General features: G+C 37.4%; 1 protein-coding gene across 1 annotated transcript in view; it reads right to left on the reverse strand.

Moving 5' to 3' along the window:
- Positions 1-21,955, reverse strand: part of WDR70 (WD repeat domain 70) — a 126,957-nt gene extending 105,002 nt beyond the window's left edge. Inside the window, exons 1-5 of the mRNA XM_088156929.1 lie at positions 21,889-21,955; positions 21,736-21,798; positions 21,535-21,618; positions 19,328-19,442; positions 15,110-15,308 (exon numbers count right to left, since the gene is read on the reverse strand). Of these exons, the coding sequence (XP_088013055.1) occupies positions 15,110-15,308; positions 19,328-19,442; positions 21,535-21,618; positions 21,736-21,798; positions 21,889-21,910 (483 nt within the window). The 5' untranslated portion in view covers positions 21,911-21,955. The remainder of the gene's footprint in view (positions 1-15,109; positions 15,309-19,327; positions 19,443-21,534; positions 21,619-21,735; positions 21,799-21,888) is intronic.
- Positions 21,956-22,320: the final 365 nt, after the last annotated feature.

The raw sequence follows: 22,320 nt of genomic DNA on the forward strand, positions 1-22,320 counted from the left end.
GAACATACAGAAGCAATTCTTTCACTTTTTAACCCAGACTGAGATAAAGATCCATTGCCTTGACAACAGGCATTTCAGTTGTGTGTACGGAAAAAGAACACAAAAAGTCAACATTGTATCTTACTGAAATGCCTCCTTTCACTGATTTTTACTGACATTACTTAAGATCTCATAAATCGTTCTTCCTTCATAACATATAGAAAGTGCAGATTAAATAACAACCTATGATATCTCTCCTTATTCAACAAGTATCTTGACTTTCACAAGGAGTTGCTGATGATAATCCATACTATACAAAGATTACTTGAGGTACAAGAAAAATCTTCTTTTTACAATCTAAAGATTAAGTTTGGATTATGTGATTCAAATAAAATTGCTATTAATTGCATATATAATAACAATAACTTGTTAACCTGGCTGAAATGGATTAACAACAATATGCATCTTCAACTTGGTCATAACAGACAGTTACTAATATATATTTTAATTCATACCAATCTAGTACCAAGATGGTAAACTTCAGATATTCAGATGAAACTCTACAAATACTTTCTTCGCAAGAGTCAGGAAAGAAAAGCACAGTCCATAGATATAAAGAACTCCAGATTTCAGACTATATATCTACTGCATATCTGATGTAAAATTTCCAGTATAGCAATCGCTTTTGTGCTTGCATGCTTTAAGTACAAAATGTACCACCTTACAGGTGTGCTATGCTGATACTCCAGTAAATATAGTAGGTTTGTTTACTGAGCTGCTCAGATTCCACCAAGACAGAAATCATTATTAATGTCTATTATTTACAAACAATCATGGAATAGTTTTAAGTTGATAGGGACCTATAAAGGCCATCTAGTACAATATCCCTGCAATGAACAAGGATATTTTCAACTAGATCAGGTTGCACAGACCTCTGCTCAGCCTGGACTTGAATTTCGTTTCTAGGGATGGGGCATGTACCATCTCTCTCAGGGTAACCTATTCCAGTGTTTTATCAGCCTCAGAGCATAAAACCTTGTATCTAAGCTAAGTCAACTCTCTTTTAGCTCAAAGCCATGACCCCTTGCTCAATAACTACAGCCCCTGCTAAAATGTTTGTCCCCATCTTTCTTGGGGGCTCCTTTAGGTACTGGAAGGCTGCAGTAAGGTCTCCTCAGTGCCTTCTTTTTTTCAGGTCCCAATTCTTTCAGCCTTTTCCCTCACACAAGAGGTGCTGCAGCCCTCTGAGCATTTTTGTCGCACTTCCCTGGGCTCACTCCAGCAGGTCCCTGTCCTTTTTATGCTGGGACCCCAGCTCTGGATGCAGTGCTCCAGGTGGGTCTCAGCAGAGCAGAGCAGAGGGGCAGAATCCCCTCCCTGCCCTGCTGCCCACAGAGCACTGGATACAGCCCAGGCTTTTGGGGCTGCAAGTACACATTGCTAGGTCATTTCCAGCTTTTCATTCCAAAGTTCTTTTTGGCAGGGTTGCTCTCAATGCCTTTACCCTCTGGGGATGTAAAAACAAACAAAAACTCTCCACCAAAAGAGAAATAAAAAAAAAGCAAGCTGTGTGTAAAATGCTTATGTTACAAGTGCAATCTTGCTGTTTTAAGACTCCTGGCTGACTGATCAGTGAGGTTTCTAGGGAATGCATGATTCCATAACTACTGTTTCCATTAAAAAAGCAAGCTCAAAAAAATCCTCTAGCAGATCTTCTCCCGTAATAAGCAAGTCCAACCTGCTATTCTATCAAAAAAGAAACAAAAGTCCCAAACACACTAAAAAGGTGCGTGAGAGAAGCAAAGAGCTTATAAACACTTACTGGCTTTTCACAGGAAATGCTGAAGTGGTGGGAAGGAACATATGACCCATAAAATAATCTGAATCAAATGCAGTCCAAGATTTTTCGCTCATATTTGTTCAAATTCCCTGATATGGACAAATTCCAGACAACTCATAAGGAAGCCAAAATAAGGATTCCCAATTTTGCATAGTTTGCTGCACTTGGGCAGAATTTAACTCCTGTTTCTGGAATTCATTGTGTAAGCCCAAATTCTTCACATTAACCTCATGTTTGACATCCCCCTTGAACGTGTGATCCATGAAATGACATGGTTTAGTTCTGAAACTAATGCTATCTCACATAACACCTACTTCTGTCCCAGACTTGACTTTTTTCCCAAGCCTCTTAAGAATTTACATTTCAACTCTTGGGAACCACACAAAATGGACAGTAGACATGCTTACAAAACACAGTGAGTTTTCAATGCCATTGTTTTGTTTTCAGAAAAATTGCAAGGTACAGGTCATTTGAAGGCGCTTTTCTTTACATGCTTGCTTTCAGAATTTACCTGGCCTTCCAGGTATCATACATTTCAGATACTCTGCATACTCAGTTCATTTAGCTACCACAAGTAATATCCAGTCTGAGACAGCAAATCTCTGTGTAGAGAATGGCAATCCCTTGTCTCTAGGTTCCTCTCATGAGATGTGATAAACCTCTACAGAGAGACAGAAACTGCTATCATTTTTAGTGAATAGAATTAGGGAGTTTAGTATTCACTACATAAATCAATTCTTTCAGAAATGATGGGGTCGGGCAATCAATTAAAATAGGAAAACCTTTAAAATGTAGAAACCCTGACACTGGGTAAATTGTTCCTACCTGTGAACCCCTTACCCTTAGAATTTCAGTGTAATACAGATATAAGGAAACAGAGAAAGCAAAAGAATCCTGCTGTTAAAACAAAATCATCAATTCGAGACAAACAGGTACAGAAATTATTAAAACCCACTGTAAGTTACTCATGCATTCTGAAATCCTCACAGTCACTATGATACTGAACAATTCCAGTAGCATGGACCATAGGTGAGGGACCAAGTAAGAGTGAGCAAATACATATAAATAGATTTTTGCAGCTGGTTGTGGATATCAAGGACTTACAAGTATCTATTAATACTGACAGGGACTGAGCAGATAGAAATTGCACTATTAAAATTTTGCACAATACAGGGAGTGGGAGAGTTCTGGCTAAGACTCTGGAATTTTTCATAAGGTTACATATTTGCTCCAAATGATACTTACTGTTCCAGTATCCACAAATTTGCACTTAAAAACTCAAATAACCAATATGCTACAATACAAACTGCACACAATTCAACCTATCCACTCCAAAGAATGAAAGACCTGAGATGACCTTCTTAGAACTTGCAATTACAACAAGTTATGGTATGTTAAGCCTCATGCTTACACAGTAAGCCCTACTCACTGTAAAAGTGCCAAGCTGAGAGATATATTGTCAGTGTGCCTCCTGCATGCCTTTTCAGCAAGAAGAATGGCACACAGCAAGGTCAGGCAGTGCATTGTCAGGGGCTGCCACACAGTATTTTCAAACCTCCTACAAAATCTAAATCTGGGTTGTCTTCTTTGATGAAAGATAAGTTGCTACAGGTTAAAGATAAATTACATATTATTTATTCAACTTATTTCAAATAGACTCATTCTGCACATTTGGATTCTCATCAGCTCTTGGCCTGCAAGACAAACTTCCTGACACAGAAAGCCTAAACCTCCCAGTGATCTTTCTTTAAGATGTTTTCTGGCTCAACCACTCCTGATTTAATTTTCTTTATCTACAAAAACTTCAATACCTACAAGGAGCTTTGAACTAAAACCAAATAAAGTTCTAAGAAGTTCTAGTTACTATGAAATTTTCCTGCTCAATTTAGTTCTGAAAATGAGCCAATTACCTTAGTAGCTATGTAAGAGAAAATACAGCGCAAAAATGCTTTTTCGTTTGCATATAAATTTGGTTTAAAAAATGCCTAAAAAAAAAAATCATTAATGTTCCAAAAAAGTGAATACAAAAGAAGTGCCCAGGTTGACTCCAGGAAAAAAAAATACTATACTTGAACAGCAGATAGGTTTGATAAATACATAACTATCAGAAGGAAACATGAATCTGCAATCCATATTTTTAATTTCTTTTTCTCACCATACTTTGGAAATATTCAACACTTTAAAGTATTATTCCAAGTAACATTAACTCTTCTTCATACACCCACCCACAAGACGCAGCTAGACACAAAATTTTACCAGAGTATTTGGGTAACTTCTGTGATATTTTCCCACCCACTCAAAACTTGGTTGCAGAGCCAATCATGAGGATACTCCCTAAAAGTGCTGGACAGAGTTGCAGCTTCCATTAATTCCTACACTGTGAGATGGTTCTCAAGAGGTAAAGTAATGCAAATTGCATTAAACTACAGAGTTAAACTACAGCTGACAGCTATTATATTTTTTACAGGATAGAACCAGTTTTCATAACTATCATGTGAATTGGGCAGATGCTTATTTAAAATAGTCTTATAAATAGCATAGTTATAAGCGATTGAGATTTAGTGACATTCATTTTACTCAGAGGAATTAATATTTCTGCTGAAAATGCATCGAATTACTTTACTACCACTCATTCATCGAAAAACAGAATGCAGTTTCTTACTTGGAAAACAAGACTTCCAGAAATCACAGGAAACTACCATTAGGCTTTCTCATAAATTCACTGTCTATTCAGTGTATCACAATTGTCTTCCCTAAGAAAAAAAATTAATGGACAGCAACTGGACTAAACCTTATACCATTAACTTAGAGATAATTGAAAGGATCTGCCTTTAAAATTGCAGTTGTCCAACGCAAAAACTTTATTACTTACAGGCTTGCACTGCTACAAATATAAACATTAGTTATTTTAAAAATACTTTTCATGAGTTCCTTTACAGAAAGGAGAAAAACATGAGAGTCACAAGAGATAGGGATACAACCAGGAATAGAACAGAGAGGACCAACAGAATACCTGTTCCCTAAAAGGCACCTTAGGAAGAGCAATTAATTATGAAAGAGTACTGGTCTGAAAAAAAAAAAAAATCTAAAAAACCCCCCAAACTAACTGGCTGTCCTCACCAAAGAAAATGCTAGATAAGGCAGCATTTAATCATAGAACAGAGAAACAACTCTGAAGGACTCTGAGAAAAGAAATGTAATAAATGCCAAGTTAAAACAAATGAAGTTATTAAAACAAGTACTTATTATACCATTGACAGAAAAGAAATCTATGTCAGAATTTTCAAATTATTTTCTATTGAGATATATTGTGAAGTTTACTCTGGCAATGTCATTTCTAGAATTTAATTTTGAATTATACACTTCTAATGAGACAAAAATTATCACACTCTTGTGTGTGACCCAACATTTAACCTTGTGTGCCTGCAAACTCGTGCATGGCATCCAAATGAGACAGCATTTTTTAAACATGAGGAAAAGTAAATGTATGAGAAAACCACAAGTGATATAAAAAAATCCAACCAGTACATGGGGGTTTACATCTTCTCCAGAATTTTAAAATTTTGTACAGGAAAAATGTATGGAGATGGTCTTAAGGCATCTAAAGGCATCTAAAATGGCATAGGATGCTCATAAAGACCAAAACTTGGGACTGTGAACCAAGAAGAGGTTGTCTTTAAAGTGATTCAAGCCTCTGTGTCACAGTGATCTTATAAAACAGGCATGTGGAGTTTGCAGACACTGAGGATGATAAAGCTACTTGAATTTTCTTCTGAATTTCTATTTCTGATATTTTTGGTACTCAATAGAAAAGATAGCAAATAAACTTCAAGAAGGAATGGCACTGAGAAGTAACTTTATTCAGATATTTAAGAGAAGAGCAGTTACTTTGTGGCATCAGTTTTTCAAGAGACATACACTGACTATTTGAACTGCAAGAAGTTACAAATCTGATGGCACTGAAAGCCAGCTGATGCCCAGAGATGCCACGCAGAGCCTAATAAGTACATTTACGTTCTCTGCAGAGACCAGCATGTTCCAGAACACCCCAAGTAACAGGCTGGTTAGAAAAGATACCCTTCTAAATCCAGACAATGCACGAAATTTTCAAGATTGCTGAGCTAAGAAACACACTGCTGCATAAATCCTAAGGAACTTCTCCATCCTCAAACTAATCTTCCAAAGCTGACAATTCCATTTTTAATACAAGAGAAAAAAGGAAAAGGCTGTTATGTATAACATGATTTCTTCATCTTTTTGTTTCCCTCTTTAAACAGAAGTATTAAGTCCCACGGTTTGCCTGTAGTACATAATAGAAAAAGAACAGGTAACACACATAAGCTACTAGAGGCAGACATCAACATAAATTTTGTCCTCATTCATAGGACATTGCAACTCTAATAAAGGTTATGAGCTCTTCCTGACACCTGAATTGATCTAGAAATATACACCCTACAGTAAGTGATGGGGCAATATCACTATATTTGCAATATTTGTGAAATACTTGACTGAAAAAAAACAGCTAGACTGTCTAACATTTCCATGAAAATAACTCATATTAATTAGAACTCTAGCTTCTGCTTTCATTCTAGATACTTGAACTAATTAACTGAGTAGGGTAACTCTTCAAAGCCATTTTCTTCTACAACAAAAGTTTTGGTCATGTGTAGAAAAATAAGTTTTATTCCTGCTTTTTATAGCTCTTTTAGATTTTATTTCCTACATTGTCCTGGTTCCAGCTATGACAGTGCATGGACATGACATTATACCACTCAGTTACACCTCACGTCAGTGCTAGGCGTAGGGAAAAAAGACTATTCCAAGAAAGGCACTCCTTTTCCAGTCACCAGAAGCCATGTCCTTCTGATCACCTTTGCTTAACTGTCCCAGGCATGGAGACTGTTTCCATGTGAAACTCCTTCTCTTTGCACACTTTGGTTATTAATATTCTTGCTGTTACTCTTTGCTTCCATATCCACTGCTGTTTCCAGTAAATTGCTCTAACAATAACATTAATTATTCTAATATTGTTCATAACCTGTGATCTCTGCCTTTTGTGTCCCCCTACCAGAGGGAGGGAGGGGAGCAGCTCTTGGTTTTCTTTTCAATGGGAGTACTAAACTGGGGAATACCATTCCCCAATCATGACATAGTTCATACTCATTATTATATGAAAGACGACCTAAGAGGCCTCTGTACTGCAAAAGGTCACTTTGACTGACTGAGTTCAATCCGTATTTAAAACCTTGTGTTTCATCACATGAGAATGCTCACTGACATTAATTCCACACATCCAAAGAATTCAAATCAAAATCCTGACATGGTACTACTTATTCTAAAAACTGGTTCCAATCTAGCTGCTAAAGCAAGACTACTAAAAGTTCCAGGATGCCTGGTGTGCATCTGTGGTGTTTCCACTGCCCCTCTATGCAACTGTGGGGAATAAAAAGAAGAAAGAAGTGTATGGTACAGGGATTAAGGAGACTCAGGAGTTTTTGATTTCCACCTTGAAAGCACACTTCGCTGCAACACACCATGTGCTTTCATTTATTAAACAATGGTTAACTAATTAAACTTTGAAATAAAAATGAAAGTCACAAATCATGCTCTTTCTGGTAGAAGCAAATTATGTTTTGTGTCTTCTGTCTTATTAATAGTGCAAAAGCAAAGGTACACCACTAGAACTTCCAGTGAGTATGCATACTCAATCTAACTTACAAAACTGGAGGTCCATGTCTGCAGTCGCACTGAAGTCAACACAATATTTACATGAAAATGGATCTAATTCTCCAACCTAAAATAATGAACCTGAGCTTCATGAGATGGCTATTTATTAGCTATTTGCATTAAGTCCTATTTTAGAAAACTGAACAGGAAGTTCCCTAATAAAGATCTTGTCTGAACTATTTATTTTATATTGGGAAGTAAGGGTTACATAACATATCACATTTTTTTCTATTCTTGCATATGATGCTTATATGAATGCAATTTTTGCTTAAGAAAATAATGCTCTTATATAAACAGATGTAGGACCTTAGAAGAAAACAGAAAAATAAAGTCTTTATCTTATCTTTATCATTAAGTAATTGAGACAGTTCAAGAAGATTTTCTACAGTACCAACAGACAGAAAACTGATAATGTTCCAAATTAAAATACTTGTAAGTAAAATAAAGGAATAAATAGTTCAAAGAAGCACGTTTTAGAAGCCTCAGAACTTCACAAAAACACATGGTTAGTAGAAAGCCATACAATTGATTTTTTATGATTATTCAGATCCTCTGGAGAAAGTTACTATATTGGTTTATGAAAGGAAATCAGAAAAAAGTCTTTCTTCTTTCCATATTTGGTTATTTGAATATTTATTAATCTTTAGTTACAATGCTATGTTAAATAAACATTCATGAATAATACACAAGGTAATGTAGTAAACTACTATCCAAGATCCTAAGAATTTGAAAATAATTTTATTAGGCTTTAAAATACACAGAAAAAGATAAGCAGGAGTAAAGGAAGGAAGTTCAGTGTGAATGTTGTGTGATCTGGATACTGTTAGCATCAAGTATGTATAGTCCCTGTATACTGCTAAGTGCTCACCTGCAAATAAGAGTTGTCACTGCAGCAGTTGTAAAACAATACGTGTGGTAGTCTCACATTCATAAAAATCCAAAGCCGTCTTTTAAACCAACAGCAGACATTCTTAGAGTCAACAAAATTGCTCTCCAAGGATTCCTTTGGAGTGGCCTGCAGCTCCCATAGTTTAACATATATCATTTGTTCATCAAAAATCCTTGTTCTGGAGAGGAAGTGTAACTACATGTCACTTACACTCTTCCTTCAAATCCAATCCTTTTAAATTATTTATTCATCTCCACCATAAATATTTCAAATACTTGCTATCATCCACTACATTTTCCGCTTAATTCAAGTAAGAGTACTGTCTACCTGTATTTCTCATTATTCTGTTTAGAGCACAAACAGCTTTTCAAAAAGATAACACATGCCAAATACAGAGAAAACCTGCTCTCTTCAAATTGGGTTTTCCATAGTGATGCCAACAAGGTCGAATACAGTGTAACCATTGCTGTAAGTTCCCTGGCCATATTTAAAAAGATTTTATATATTTGAACCGATAGAAACAATATGCTATTTGTGTTTCTTTTTTAAAGTATATTGGAAATTTGTTGCAATTGCAAAAAAATGCATCAAGCATCATGTAAAGAGATAGCCACGAACTTCGTTTTGACTATGTTTAAGTGGTTTTGGTTCTCAAAGAGTAACTTAATTTCAGTATCTTCACATCTGACCATCCTTCTACTGGAAGTAAAGAAAGTAATATTCCGGATAGAATGTTCATATACCATTGCATGTACCAATGTACAGCATTGCACTGCATATCATTGCACGTACCACTGCAACTACGCATTCTTGTTAATACTGTATCAAAAGTACAGTCTTGTGACTGAGTTAAACGTTCAGAATGTGTGTTTACACCTTTTCTTAAGAGGTATGGCACAGACTCATACAGTCTCAAGGTTATGCAGGCTTTAAACATACTTGGCAGGAAAAAAAATAAAAGTTTACTATCCGTCCCAGTAGAGGACATAAGCTTCCACAAAATCTTCTGGCTATAAAAGAAATCAAGGGTCTCAGAGGGATGAACATGAGGATCCCATGTTTTAACCATGGAAGGTTTACAGCCACAGCATATCTGGCCGTGAGATGAAGAACACCTTGCATGACTCTTAACAGCTCCCTCTTCAAACACGAAGTGGTACCAGCAGCTCCTAAGGAAGGGTTTCTACAGGCTACACCAGCTAAAGATGAACTGGTAAAGGGTCTCAAAAGCAGCTGATAAAAACAGGACATAAGAAGATCTCTAAAGGAGCTGATAAAAACAGGGCATAAGTAGATCTCTCAAGTTTGTTAAAAAGGGCAGTAAAAAATATATGTTCTGTATCACATTTTACTTAATACTGATAAAAAATCACCTCTCTCTAACTTTGAAGCACCTCACAGCCAACAAATATATGCCTCCTAATGTTATCACAAAATACTTCCAGAAACAAACACAGGACCGTAAGTATCCATCTGCAGAGGAAACATTCTAAAACTTTTCATATTCTGTCATATCACAAATTACTTAAAATCCATATCATCCACCAAAAAGCATGGCGTGATATACAGCACAGAAGGCTTGGCCTTACCAAATTCTGCTGAATCAAGCAATAGAGATTTCCAAGTACTCTCTAGGAACAACTGGCAATCATGAACTCTGGGGCACTGTGCTGAAGAGGGGATGAGCAAATACCCCATGCCTTTTTGTCAAAGACCAACATTCCCTAAGGGAATTACCTTGTTAGCTTCCTCTCCGTATGATGAACTCTGTTTCTTAAGTTGAGTATTCCTATCTTTACACCTTCTGTTTGATTCTCTCACATTGGAAGACAGAGACTGATTATTTTGTTTTCTTCTGATTTTTAAAAAGTTGGCAAATCTGTTTTAACTCACTTTGGATATAATCTTTCTCAATCTTTGCACCACTAGTAACCACATCAATGATCCTTTAAATAATGCCACAACTTGTTCCAAGTTTAATAGAAATAAAATACATTTACTTAACTTTCATTTTTAAGACCTAAGAACATATCATGCATATATAAGAAAAAAGCATTTGTTTCATGTTTATATAGGAAGGTAACACACAAGCAAATTGAAAGTAATGCTTAATTGCCACATATTTTTTTCTCATTAACTAGGAGGATTTAAAAGATAATGCCTCTTGCCCTCAAAATCACACTCTTCTATCTTTGTTGCATACAAAAAATTGCTTTGTTCAGCTTACTATACTTTTTCCTCTTTAGACAAGATGAAACATGACTAGATAAATAAGATTGAGCAGTTACAGGACAGACAATTCTCAGTCTAGATCTTACAAATCCTTAGGATGACTAAAAATTTCCGTAACATTTATTTATTTTTACAACACCATAATTTTTAGTCTGGTACCATAGCCAAATTCTAATTGGAGCAATTACAGTCTACTTAAATTCTCCATCTAAATCAGCAGGAAATGGCTTCCTTCCATTCTGAACAAGTATTATTGGTATGTCCTGTTAAACTTCTGAAAAAAAATTTAAAATATCTCCAAATAATTCTAAAACCTGAAATGCAGCTATGCTATCATTTTGGAAAGAGGCCAAATCAAAATACAGCCTTGGGCTATGAAGAGGCCCAAGGCTGTACTTGTTTCAGGGACATAATTACAACATGATTAGTACCCCTTTGGTGCTGCAGGGAGAAACAGTTCTCTGTTCCAAAGGAGAATGAACTGCAACTCAGCTCCAAATAGGAGGTAAATCCTTGCAAATCCACCTGGCAAATTCTTCAACAATCACCTTTATTGTTGCCTCAAGCCAAAAAAAAGTGTCACAAGATGCTAACACTGCATTAAGTTTTGTTAAATACCTCAGCACATTTTCTAACGACATGTAGAAGAGAGCATTAAAAAATACACATTCTGTTACTAAGGTCTTCTAACACGTGTCATCCATTGCCTTGAAAAATGTTTATGCACTAGATTTAAATCTGTCTACCTACCAATCCTGACACAACCACTCCTGCTAGTCTTTGTCCCTCTTCAGACATACTTTAGAGATATCAGACAGACTCTCAGTGCATTTTGCCAGGGAGAAAGAGCTGGCCAAGCCTCTACCGTATTTCCCAACCTAAAATTTACCACATGCAATATTGCCCCCATTATCCATTTGCCCCTTTGTAAAATAAGCTGTTTTCTCTTTTAAAGATTTTCTTGAAATTTTCTAGAAAGGTTAAGATCACAGGATAGATCAACCCTGAAAAACTTTACACTACAGAAGATGCTCTGCGTTCTCCCCCCTGCTCTCAGCTTATGACCATGTGAAAAATGGACACTGATGATTCCACCAGGTTTTTACTCCAGTAGAAGAAAAGGCGCCACAGAAAAACAAGTGCTGATCACAACTCAAATAGCTAGCTTTAACTTGCCTCACTCCTCAAATTAATGCAAGCTTTTTATATAAAACAGGATACTAAACCAAGAAGAAAGTACTAGAGGGAATTAATACCACATGTACCTATTGTCCTCAGAATGTACTTGATTGATCACTGTTCCTTACACTACTACTAAGCATTTGGATAAATACTCACAAACATACTGTAGTTGGTTAAGAATCATCACTTTTGACAAATGGAAGTGAATGATACTAAATTAGCAGATCATTTAACCTAAATAGTTATTTGTTAAATGCAACTAATCATCAGTATCAACACAGATTAAGCACAGAAAAATCCTTTAAAATAGTACACAAAGACTTGTCTGTATCAAATGAACTTACATCAATTTGGGGAAAAAAGTACTTCAAGTCAGAATTCACACACTTAGTAATACTTAAGGCTCTGTTAAAAAAACTATGTTTGGTTTGTATCACAGGTGATTTATGCAAATACAAATTACAAAAATGTATAATACTAAAAAAAATCAGTGCCAATTCAAAACATTCAGCAATTAACTGCTGTTAGTAATTTTCCCATAAAAATACTAAGAAGGTATGAAAAATTCCCATCAAAGAAAACAACCACCAGCTACTCCTTCCACCTTAATGTTTATCCAGTAAAATAACACATGTGAGCTGGGCAGTCCTGGACTCAAAAGTTGTCTGCCTCATAGCAAGCCCAATCTGACAAGTGTCTCAACTGACAGTCTGCCACAAGAAAGCAAGAACAACTGAACAAGCAGTAGTGAAAAAAACCCCATATCTAAAGTCAGGCTTGAGAGACAGTGGGATAATGTCAAGGTGAAACCAGTATTTTGGTATATTTTATCTGTCATAGAAAATTCAGAAGACTTCAGATTACAAATTATACACTGTAACACCTAAAACTACTGAAAAAAACTTTGATTTCTTCAGGATCAAAACCAGACACTTGTGTTTTCAAGAAATTACTTCAGCAGCAAAATATGATAGTAAAAGAAAGACAGTCTCACTACATCTGGGGAAAAAGACTCAGTTTTCAGTTTTTCCTGTCTCAGTTTTGCACCCATGCATACCAACTGCAGGCTATGTACAAGCAAAAGAAAGGAATCACAGAATTTTCATAACTGCAACACCTGCCTTCCTTGGGGCTCGCAAGATCATAGTGTGATCACCAATCGATCAACAGGAAACCAGGAAAGCACAGCTGCTTCCTGATTCCTTTCACAGGAAAGAAAATAACTGAGTTCATGAGCAGCAGTAAGGGAAGGCTCTAGACCCCAAAGGCCTCTGGCATTCACACTGACATAAAATCTCCCCAGTTATAAATTAACTGTTTAGACTGAAAACCCACAAGTCTCATATTTCTGCTGCTCTGCTTATTCTCAACCAAATCTATTCTAGACTGTTTTGTAACTATTGTCTTCAGTTCAGACAAACTTAAATCACACCAGACTGCAAGTTACCTTTCTGTCTGAAACTTTTCATTAGGGTCTTTTGACTCTGGTCACCAGTAACTTCACTTCATCAAGCCAGTTGTAGTATTGTTCAAATCCGTATGAATAAAAAATTAATACCAGTGTCTTGTTAGGAATTAAAACAGCTAATCAGCACAGAGACTACTGAGAAAGATAGGCAAAAGCAAAGTCCACCGTTTCTGCAAATTGTTTTGCCTTTGGCATTCCAGAGAAGTTGGCAGAAAAGAAATGGTGATTTTACTATACCATGACCCATAGCAACTGAAACCCAGTGATGATGCCCTCAGGAACAAAGACCAACTCCACAGAGTCCTAACACCTAAAAGTTAAGAGAATTCCTGAAACAGATCAACAGTGAGTAAACTCAGAGTTTATGTAATTCTCAAAGAAAATTCTGGATTTATCTCTATGTGGTTCCCTGAGACAGCACAAGTCATCTGTGGTGTACAGATACGATCACAGGAGATATGGGACTAAAATGTACAGTCTAATAATTAATGAAATCCATAGGCAGCAGTGAATCAAGTGAATTGGACAAAATAATATAAATACCTAAAGATACTAGAGTTTCCCACCACTTATCCCCTGTAGTTAAACAAAAAACAAAAATGAAAAAAAAACTGTCAGCACGTAAGTTTAGGCTCACTCTAAAAATAATGAGTTATGTCGTGGCTTAAGAAGCTGCTCTCAAGCATTTTAAATGAGTTCTCAAAACTTTAAAATGTAAGTTCAAAACATGCAAGATAAGAGATGTTATAGAAAAAGAACAAACAAACTGAATCCTCAGTAAAAACAACAGAAAAATAAAAAGGAAAACCTAGGGACACCTGAAATTCAGGGGTTTTTAGAGTTTAGTTTACATTTGTGTAACAGGACATACAGATCTTCTTCTATTACCAGATGGTTCAAAACAGCAGTAAGTAAGGCTGCTTTCACAGGACTTCTGTCATTGTTGTTACAAATGGAAACCATCACACAAAACCCAATGCCACAAAATATTTGATCCAGGCAGTTTTGAAGAACAAACATCAAACCATTATTCTTTTCACAGAATCAAATAATCAAGGATGGAAGAGACCTTTAAGATCATTCAGTCCAACCCAGCACTACTACTGTAACCCTTAAACCACTAAACCACATATCCAGTGCTAGGCCCAGATGTCTTTTAAGTACATAGAGGAAGGCTTGGTAACAAAATATCTGTGATACCAAAATTAGGCCATCAGACGTTCTCTTGATTTCAACATAGATAGAAAAATCTGTATTAACAACAAACAGGTCGGGCACTTACTAAAAAAAAAAAATCAAAGTCAAATAAACACAAATAAACAAAAACAACCAACTAAAAAGCTCTAAGTTACCAGACTTAATTTCCTAAAAACAGTTCTAGCACAATTGTTCTGCCTAGATTCAAGCCCACCTCTGCCTCTCTTTCTCATACAAAATTCTACTTATGCTTCTGGAAACAAACCATCCAAAACAGCCATATTAAGTATTTATTTATCTAGTTCTTTCATAACATGAAAACAAAAAAGTAAACAATATACACTAATTGATGCTGAATTTCTCTTGTTACTCACAGGCTTATTTTTGTTTTAAGTGCAGATATTTTTAAATGAAAATAATTATTTGCATTTGATGAATTATCATTAGAAAAACAGAAAAACTGCAAGAAAACCAGAAAACCTGCATTTTGAATAAGTCATATATCACCTGGAAATTCCATCAAAAAGGAATGGCACACATACAAATCACAGACCACTCACAGGATTAAAATATTAAAGAGAAACAAACTACTTACGTTATCTTCCTCCTCTGTATCTTCGTCATTGTCGTCATCACTATCCTTGAACCCAGGGGGAAGTGGTGGCCCGATGAATTCTTCATCATCATCATCATCATCAGTATCCTCAGCTGGACCTTTAGCAGAACTCTGTGATTGCACAGAAGGACCACTTAATGCCTCATTTGAGTTGTCCTCACTTTCATTACCTGTCTCTCTGCAAGGAAAATGTAAAACATTAGTATTTGAAGAACATTGTCACTTCCACTCTAATTTTCAGATAAAAGATGCTGAGCACTCCTGTAAATCAGTAGACAACAAAATTAGCAGCAAAATACACACTAACTCTTTCAATAACATAGTGCAGGCCCACCATCACCTTTTGAAACACTCACAAGTGTTTCAGAAGTTCCATTAAATACCATTCTGCTGTTGCCCAAATGGGTTGTGCTAACACATTATTTTGGGCATAGGGAAATTTCTGAAAAGCTGAGTTGCTGTGTCTGTGCTCACGCAGTTCATTCAAAACAGCCGCGCTCCCTCTGCTGGCACTTCCCAAGCAGAGCAGAAGGTCTGTGCAGAGCGAGAAGCTGAACTTTCAAGAATGTGTTTGGGAGTTTATATTTTCAGAATTTTTAAGTGAGCAGGCTGAGGAAAATAGTCTTCTTTTTCCTGTTTCTTTATTAAACTACAGAGGCACAGTTTTGTTTGGGTATTTTTAAAGTTTAGGTTATCAAATTGAAACTATGATAAAAAACCACAAAAGTTCAGGTACATAATAAAAGACTAAGAAAATTGGTTCTAACATACGTAATTGTGACAGAGAATGTTGCCCTGCTTTGCCTCCAGAACCAGCTTTACAAGCAGGTACTAAGTTGCACGGAAAAAAAATTTTGTTTGTTAAACAATTAAAACTGTGTTTCAGGAAGAAAGGAGAAGAAACTAAAATCAACATGACTTTGAACCTCAGATGTTACAGTGAAGCAGAGGGTTTGTTTGCCTGATAGCTTGTCTAATTTAAAGAACTAGATGAGAATATGATTACCTCACAAATCTAACTCAGAAAGAGCTTCTCTTCCTCTACAACAATGGGGCAATCAATATCCTTTTACTAAAGGGAAGGTTTCCCAGCATGAGAGGCAGGGATTGAGAGTTCAGATTTCTTCAAGTAAGCTATCCTCAAAATTAACTTCATAATACTATAGGAGAGTTGCATTTTGAAAGTTGATACGCATTCCTACTCTAGCAAACCACACATCTTTTCCCCAAAAGCCAAATTATTTAATGAGTTTCTGAATGAAACCAAATATAGACTCTGTCAGTGAGGACGTATACAACATAACGATTCAAGGAAGCCATTCCAATCCTAGGAGTCCCCTATATTCAGATCATTTTACAGACACCCAAGAATAGTATCTACCTTTCTTCCTAATTATCTTTACCATTCTCTCATTTGCTGAGAAGGAAGTTGATAAATCAAATATTTAAGTATTCTGAGGGGCAGCACAGCAACTCTGCATGTGACATGGCCAGCGCCTCAGTGCAATTTTTACCACACTTCAAGCACAGCAGGGACAGCCAAATACCCGGCAACAGCTACAAGTATCCTCTGTTCTGACTGGGATACAGTCAGACACAAGAGCACAGCGATGCAGCCAGACCAAAAGCCCATCTACCTTTTCGACAGCAGCTACGAGTGGTGCTGACAGAAAGAACAAAGCAAATGGTGTTTCCCTCAACTTCCAGGCTTACAATCTTACTCTACCAGAGGCTGTAAATAAAGATGAACCATTTTGCCAGCCCCTTTCCCAGGATTCAGAAAAGTGTAAGGAGTTTTTTTTGCTTTCCCTCATTACCTCCTCAGCAAGTAAAACAAGCTGTAAGAGGAAAAAACCAGAAAGCAGTAACAGATCACAGATGGCACACTGAGAAGAGCAAAAACAAAAAAACATTTTGAGAGTTGTGCTAGTATGTGACCATATCCCCCCCATGTGTTCATTCTCTGCACATCACTCAATTTTCTCAGGCTTTTCCTTTTCATACATTAACTGATTCTTTCATTTCACAATGTGCAATTATTATACTTATGCATAAATTAAGTACCGTAGCTATTGTAAACATTTCTCTACAGCAAAATAGCTCAGGAGAAAAAATAATCATTAGCTGTATATCATTTTGGAGTGACTTTTTAACAACTGAAAAATTAGTATATGAACTTACTCTGGTAATTTAAGAAAAAACTCTGATAATTCTAAAGAATTATAATTCAGTAGTGTTGCCATTATCAGAGAACAAAAGACGCTATGCATATTAAATAAATTCATAGTAACTAAAATCTTTGTTATAAAAGGAACTGGAAAATCTTGTATTTCAGACTAAAATTGTCAGTTTCAGGACTGCTCCTCTGAATTAAGACTGAGTCACTGAATCACAACAGCATGTCTTTCTACTTTCCAGTTTTTACTTCTAAGAACTAAGCCACATATCGTTTTTTACATGAAAATGTAAGAATTCCCTGAGAGCTTTTCATGTCAAGCCTTTTCTTCTCAATGCTCAGTAAAAAAAAAAAACAAAAAGAAAAACAAAGAAAATGTACTATGAGCAGAATTCTGATGAGTTATCCGAGCCTGCCTAATAACTCAATATACTGAAATGTATTTGTTAGCTTCCTTTATATTAAGTCCCTGGAGGTCTCTCTTGTCAAAGTCAATTAGTAGAATGAGATAATTATGGAAAACCTCTGTGTTGCCTGACTGCTCTCCACCTTAACACTTGTTTAAGTTGGCTATGTATATTGGAATCACGCATTTGCAATACACACTCAAGTTACATTTAAATTGTCATCCTTCATTATGACACCAAATGGGTACGTAAGATCATTAGAAGCAAATGGAAGCACAGAACATTTTGTCTTGAGCACAAGACACAACATAGGATACAGAAAGTAGTATACTGTGCAATCAAGTATTCCAGTGAGAGTGCCCAGGTTTTCCAAAGACCAATAGGCAAAACCAAATTTTCTAATAAAAATTAATCCAATCTGAAAGTCTTCAAGTTTGTCTTTAATAACTAATAACATATAGGCTCTACCAGCCCATAATATACATTTATAGAGATCTAATAAGAGTCTTGTATGGGCTGTTAAACTTCCATAGATACAGAAACCTAAAAATGTACAGCACACTCACGTCTGCCAGCCTTGCCACACAATGGAGTTGTGCGGTCCCCACTGCCCTCAGATACTTTTGATTTCCCAGAATTTCAGAATTCAAACTGTAAAATCTATCGCATATATTGTTTGTCAGAAACAGACAAATGTTTAAGAATACACTTCAGATTGAAGTAAAAAAAAGCTTTCTCTACCTCACCATTACTCCATAAAATCCACACACAGAGGCTGTCCACCTACTTTGCCCTCTTTTTCATCGGGCATGAACAAGAATGTTCTGTCTACAGGTGGACACAATAGTGATGCCTAGAGGAGCTGGAACAGAGTCTAGACAGAGTTAAGGGGAGTAAAATGGATATTTATTGAAAAGCCTTCAAAGGTCACACCCTTGGCAGCACCAGTGCCACACTCGTGGCCCCTGCCTGAATGGCTCTAAGATGGAAGCAAAAGCGAGCTTGGTCACGAGTTCTCACATCTTTATAGGTTTCAGTCCATTTGCATACAGGAGTCAACTATCCAGTTAATAGTCTCAAATCGTCAAGTTTCATCCTCCTTGCTTGTTTGCTTGCCCACCCTCCTCTTTTATGCCTAGGGCTTGAAGTTTGAAGATACTGTCCTTGAGTCCTTATCTGGAATTTGACTGTTTTGTCTTAATCACCCAAGCACAACAGAAAAGCACATCCAAGCAGAACAGAAAAACTTAAAACTTAAGGCATCAACAGCTGCTAATAAAGTCACCACATGTTGCCATTGTATTTGCTCTAGTATTTTTAAAAATACATGGATAACAACATCGTTCTTATTTTTTAAAAGGCACAAAGAACAGGATCAAGGACGAAGCAGTAATTTCCCCTATTAAATACACATAATGTCAATATTTGCAAATATTGACATATCTTTAAGAAAGAATTTTTAAAAAAGTTTAAAATCACTGAAATTCTACTGAAATACTAAAGACAACATCGCACATTTGCACAAGCTAAATGATACTCATGTTATCAAAACAAGTCAACACTCTCTTCAGATAAGAAAACTGCTACATGGAACCTTCCACCATATCTAAGTACCTTTCAGTTAATGTGGACCCAGGTCTTCTTATACTGGACGCTGAAACTGATGAATCAGTGCATGGAATTCTAAATTCCTTTTCAGCCTGGTCTTCTTTTTCTCTTTCACGGGCCTCTGAATAAGGAGAGCACAGAAATAACAAATAATCAAGCCTTCTAAAAATACTAAAACTACTGGCTTGCTGAGGAGAGTGAGAGGTTTTTTTCACTGCTAGACCTAGATTAAATACCTCAAAAGGTAACAGCAAATAAAGGATTTAACTGAAAATACTTTTTCATATATATGAAACTTCCATTGCCACTGCAATGATCACTCAACAAAACATCAAAAGGACACTGAAACCTCTCAGTTGTTCATTTGTACGTTATAAAACATAAGATGATCATATAAGGAGGCTGATATTTTAATTATTTACGACATTATACTGAAACAGTATGATCACTTCAGCGAAATATTGATGTTTTCATAGCAAAGGAAACTAAGTTAGCGCAGTTAAAAGTATACAGATGCGTAAATAGGTGAATTTTAAATATAGAAAATAAAAACAAAGTGTTATTTACATTAGTAGTTCATTTTTACTTCAATTCAAAAAGAATCCCTATGGAACACTGCAACAAAATCAAAGCAAACAAACATTTCCACTAACGAGGTGGGTAGCAGGTACGACTACTACATCACTAAAAGTTTGCAAATAACTCCAATTAGGGAGAGAAAAGGAATCTCTTTCTATGCAAAAAAACATTGTGCTTGCTCTGCTTTGCCCTTTATAAGATAAAAAAGAAAAACATTTTTTCAGCAAAGCTAGCAATACTTTCCACTGGAGAGAAACACAGCTGCAAGGTACAGAACCAGGAAACATATTCTGAACTCAGCTCCATAAATCAGGTAGCGGGGGAGCCATATCCACAAGTTATCACGGTCATTCCAAAAAGCTAAAAAGTAGAACTGTATCTTAAGAAATCTGAAGGTAAGTGCTCACATTAAGCCACTCCAACATACACGGATTCGTGATTGCTATACTCTCAATACTAAAATTTGTTTCTTAGTTAAACAGCTGAATTACATACAAAAGCTTCGTAATTTTTGGCAAAATTATCAGCTTTATAAACAAGAAAATGCTGTGTGTTTCTTTTATGGGTATAAGCTTAAAAACCTGGGGGGTTAAGCTAGGATATGGTCTGCTGCAGGGCAAGCGAGAGGACATACTTAAGATGCAGGTCAAGATGTTTGGACTTAAAAACATTGCATTTTTGCAATCACTTACTGAATTCCCCTACTAAACAAAAATATTATGCAAATAAACAATTCCTCATAAGGAAAGATAGTTCAACCTGAACAAGTATCAAGCATAAAAAGGCTTCCAACATGGACATACACTGATGTGTTTAGATTCAGCCAACACACACAGAGAAAAAAAAAACAGCAAAAAAACGAAAAAAAAGCCCACAAAACCAAAATCAGCAGTCTGAAAATAATTTTGGAATCCCTTGTATATTTGAATTTCACAGTGTCTTAAAGTACCAAAAGTCAATGAGCCTCCAAAGAGGTCTGATCTGGTTCTGTGTAGAATCAGAGCAATAAAAAACATGCACCACAATAAAACAAAATGCATACGTTCTCCACAAACTGGCCAAGGGGAAGAAGAAAGCACGAATAACTGGGTTGGCAAAGGGATTTGTCATGACTGTTCTCAAACAGCTTGTTTGAACTGATTTTTGCTGGATTACAGACAGCAAATGATACCATTTTCTCCATCTCCCACTCTTGAAACAGCACCCCCAAAAAGTGCCCACTCCCAGCACAGCACAAGGCAGCGACACATTTGTGGACAGCTATACAACCTGCTCCTTGGTCTAAGACATGCACTTCTTCACTACTCTGCTGTCTCTAGATTAAAGCTGTCTGTACCAATTTCTCTTCCAGAATAGATGTGCACAGCTAAATAAGAGTTTGTGCTTTTCCTTTATCTGCAAGCTATGCCTCATGACAGGAGCTTTGCACAGTCACACTGCTCTAACACCCTCAGACAACATTCGCTGTTTTACTACTCATTTACTGTCATCGAGGCCCAGCTGCTCCCTGAACAAAACTGCGTTTCTGTTTTTTTCTCTATACAGCCAGCCCGAGACACTTCAAACATTACCCTGACGGAGCAAGTCAAAAGACGTTTTAAAATGCAAAAGCCAACTATGCTTGCACTTCTTACCCAACACTTTCCTGCTTCTCTCCACTGCAGTTCTTCTCGTTTGCTCAAACATAGCTTCGAGGTCAAAAGTACGAGCCTTCTTGCCTGGAAATGAAGCAAAGGAGATTGGAACACAAGGCCACCTGGGGCTGACAAGGCCGCACGGCTTCACCCCCCGCTCCGCCAGCCAGCCCCCGGCCCCCCGGCCGCATCGCCACGCACCGAAGCCGGAGAAGCCCATGGTGGCCGCCAGCTCCGGGTCGGGTGTCCCCAGCATCTCTGCATCTGCAACGAGAGGGGAGAAGAAACCACGGGCGTGAGCGGGAGCCGCGGGTGAGCTGGGCCCGCCTCAGCCCCGCCGTCACCGCCGCTCACCTCCCTCGGCCGCCGGCTCCATGCTACGCCTGCCCCGGATCCACAACAGGCGCCGGCAGGAAGTGGCCGGGCGGGGACAGGAGCGTTTCCTTGCCGGCGGGGAGCGGCCCGGCGCTGCGCAGTCGGGATCCGTGCTCCTCGCGGCGCCCCGGAAACTAAGCCGCGTTTCTGCGAGTGTTGTGCAGACGCTTCTTGAGCTCTGCCAGGCTTGGTGCCGTGACAAATTCCCTGTGAAGCCTCTTCCAGGGACCGACTGTCCTCTCAGAGAGTGAGCCTTTTCCTGATGTCCAACCTGAATTTCCCTTGCTAGAGCTTCTTTCCGTCTCCTCCTGCCCTGCTGCTGGTCACCGGAGAGAGGAGATCAGCTGGTTCCCGACGGCTTCCCCAAGAAGAAGGTGTCCGCAGCCTGAGGCTTCCCCTGCGCCTTCCCCA

The sequence above is a fragment of the Sturnus vulgaris genome, chromosome Z, assembly GCF_052056855.1.
Source record: "Sturnus vulgaris isolate bStuVul1 chromosome Z, bStuVul1.hap1, whole genome shotgun sequence".
NCBI classification, from domain to species: Eukaryota; Metazoa; Chordata; class Aves; order Passeriformes; family Sturnidae; genus Sturnus; species Sturnus vulgaris.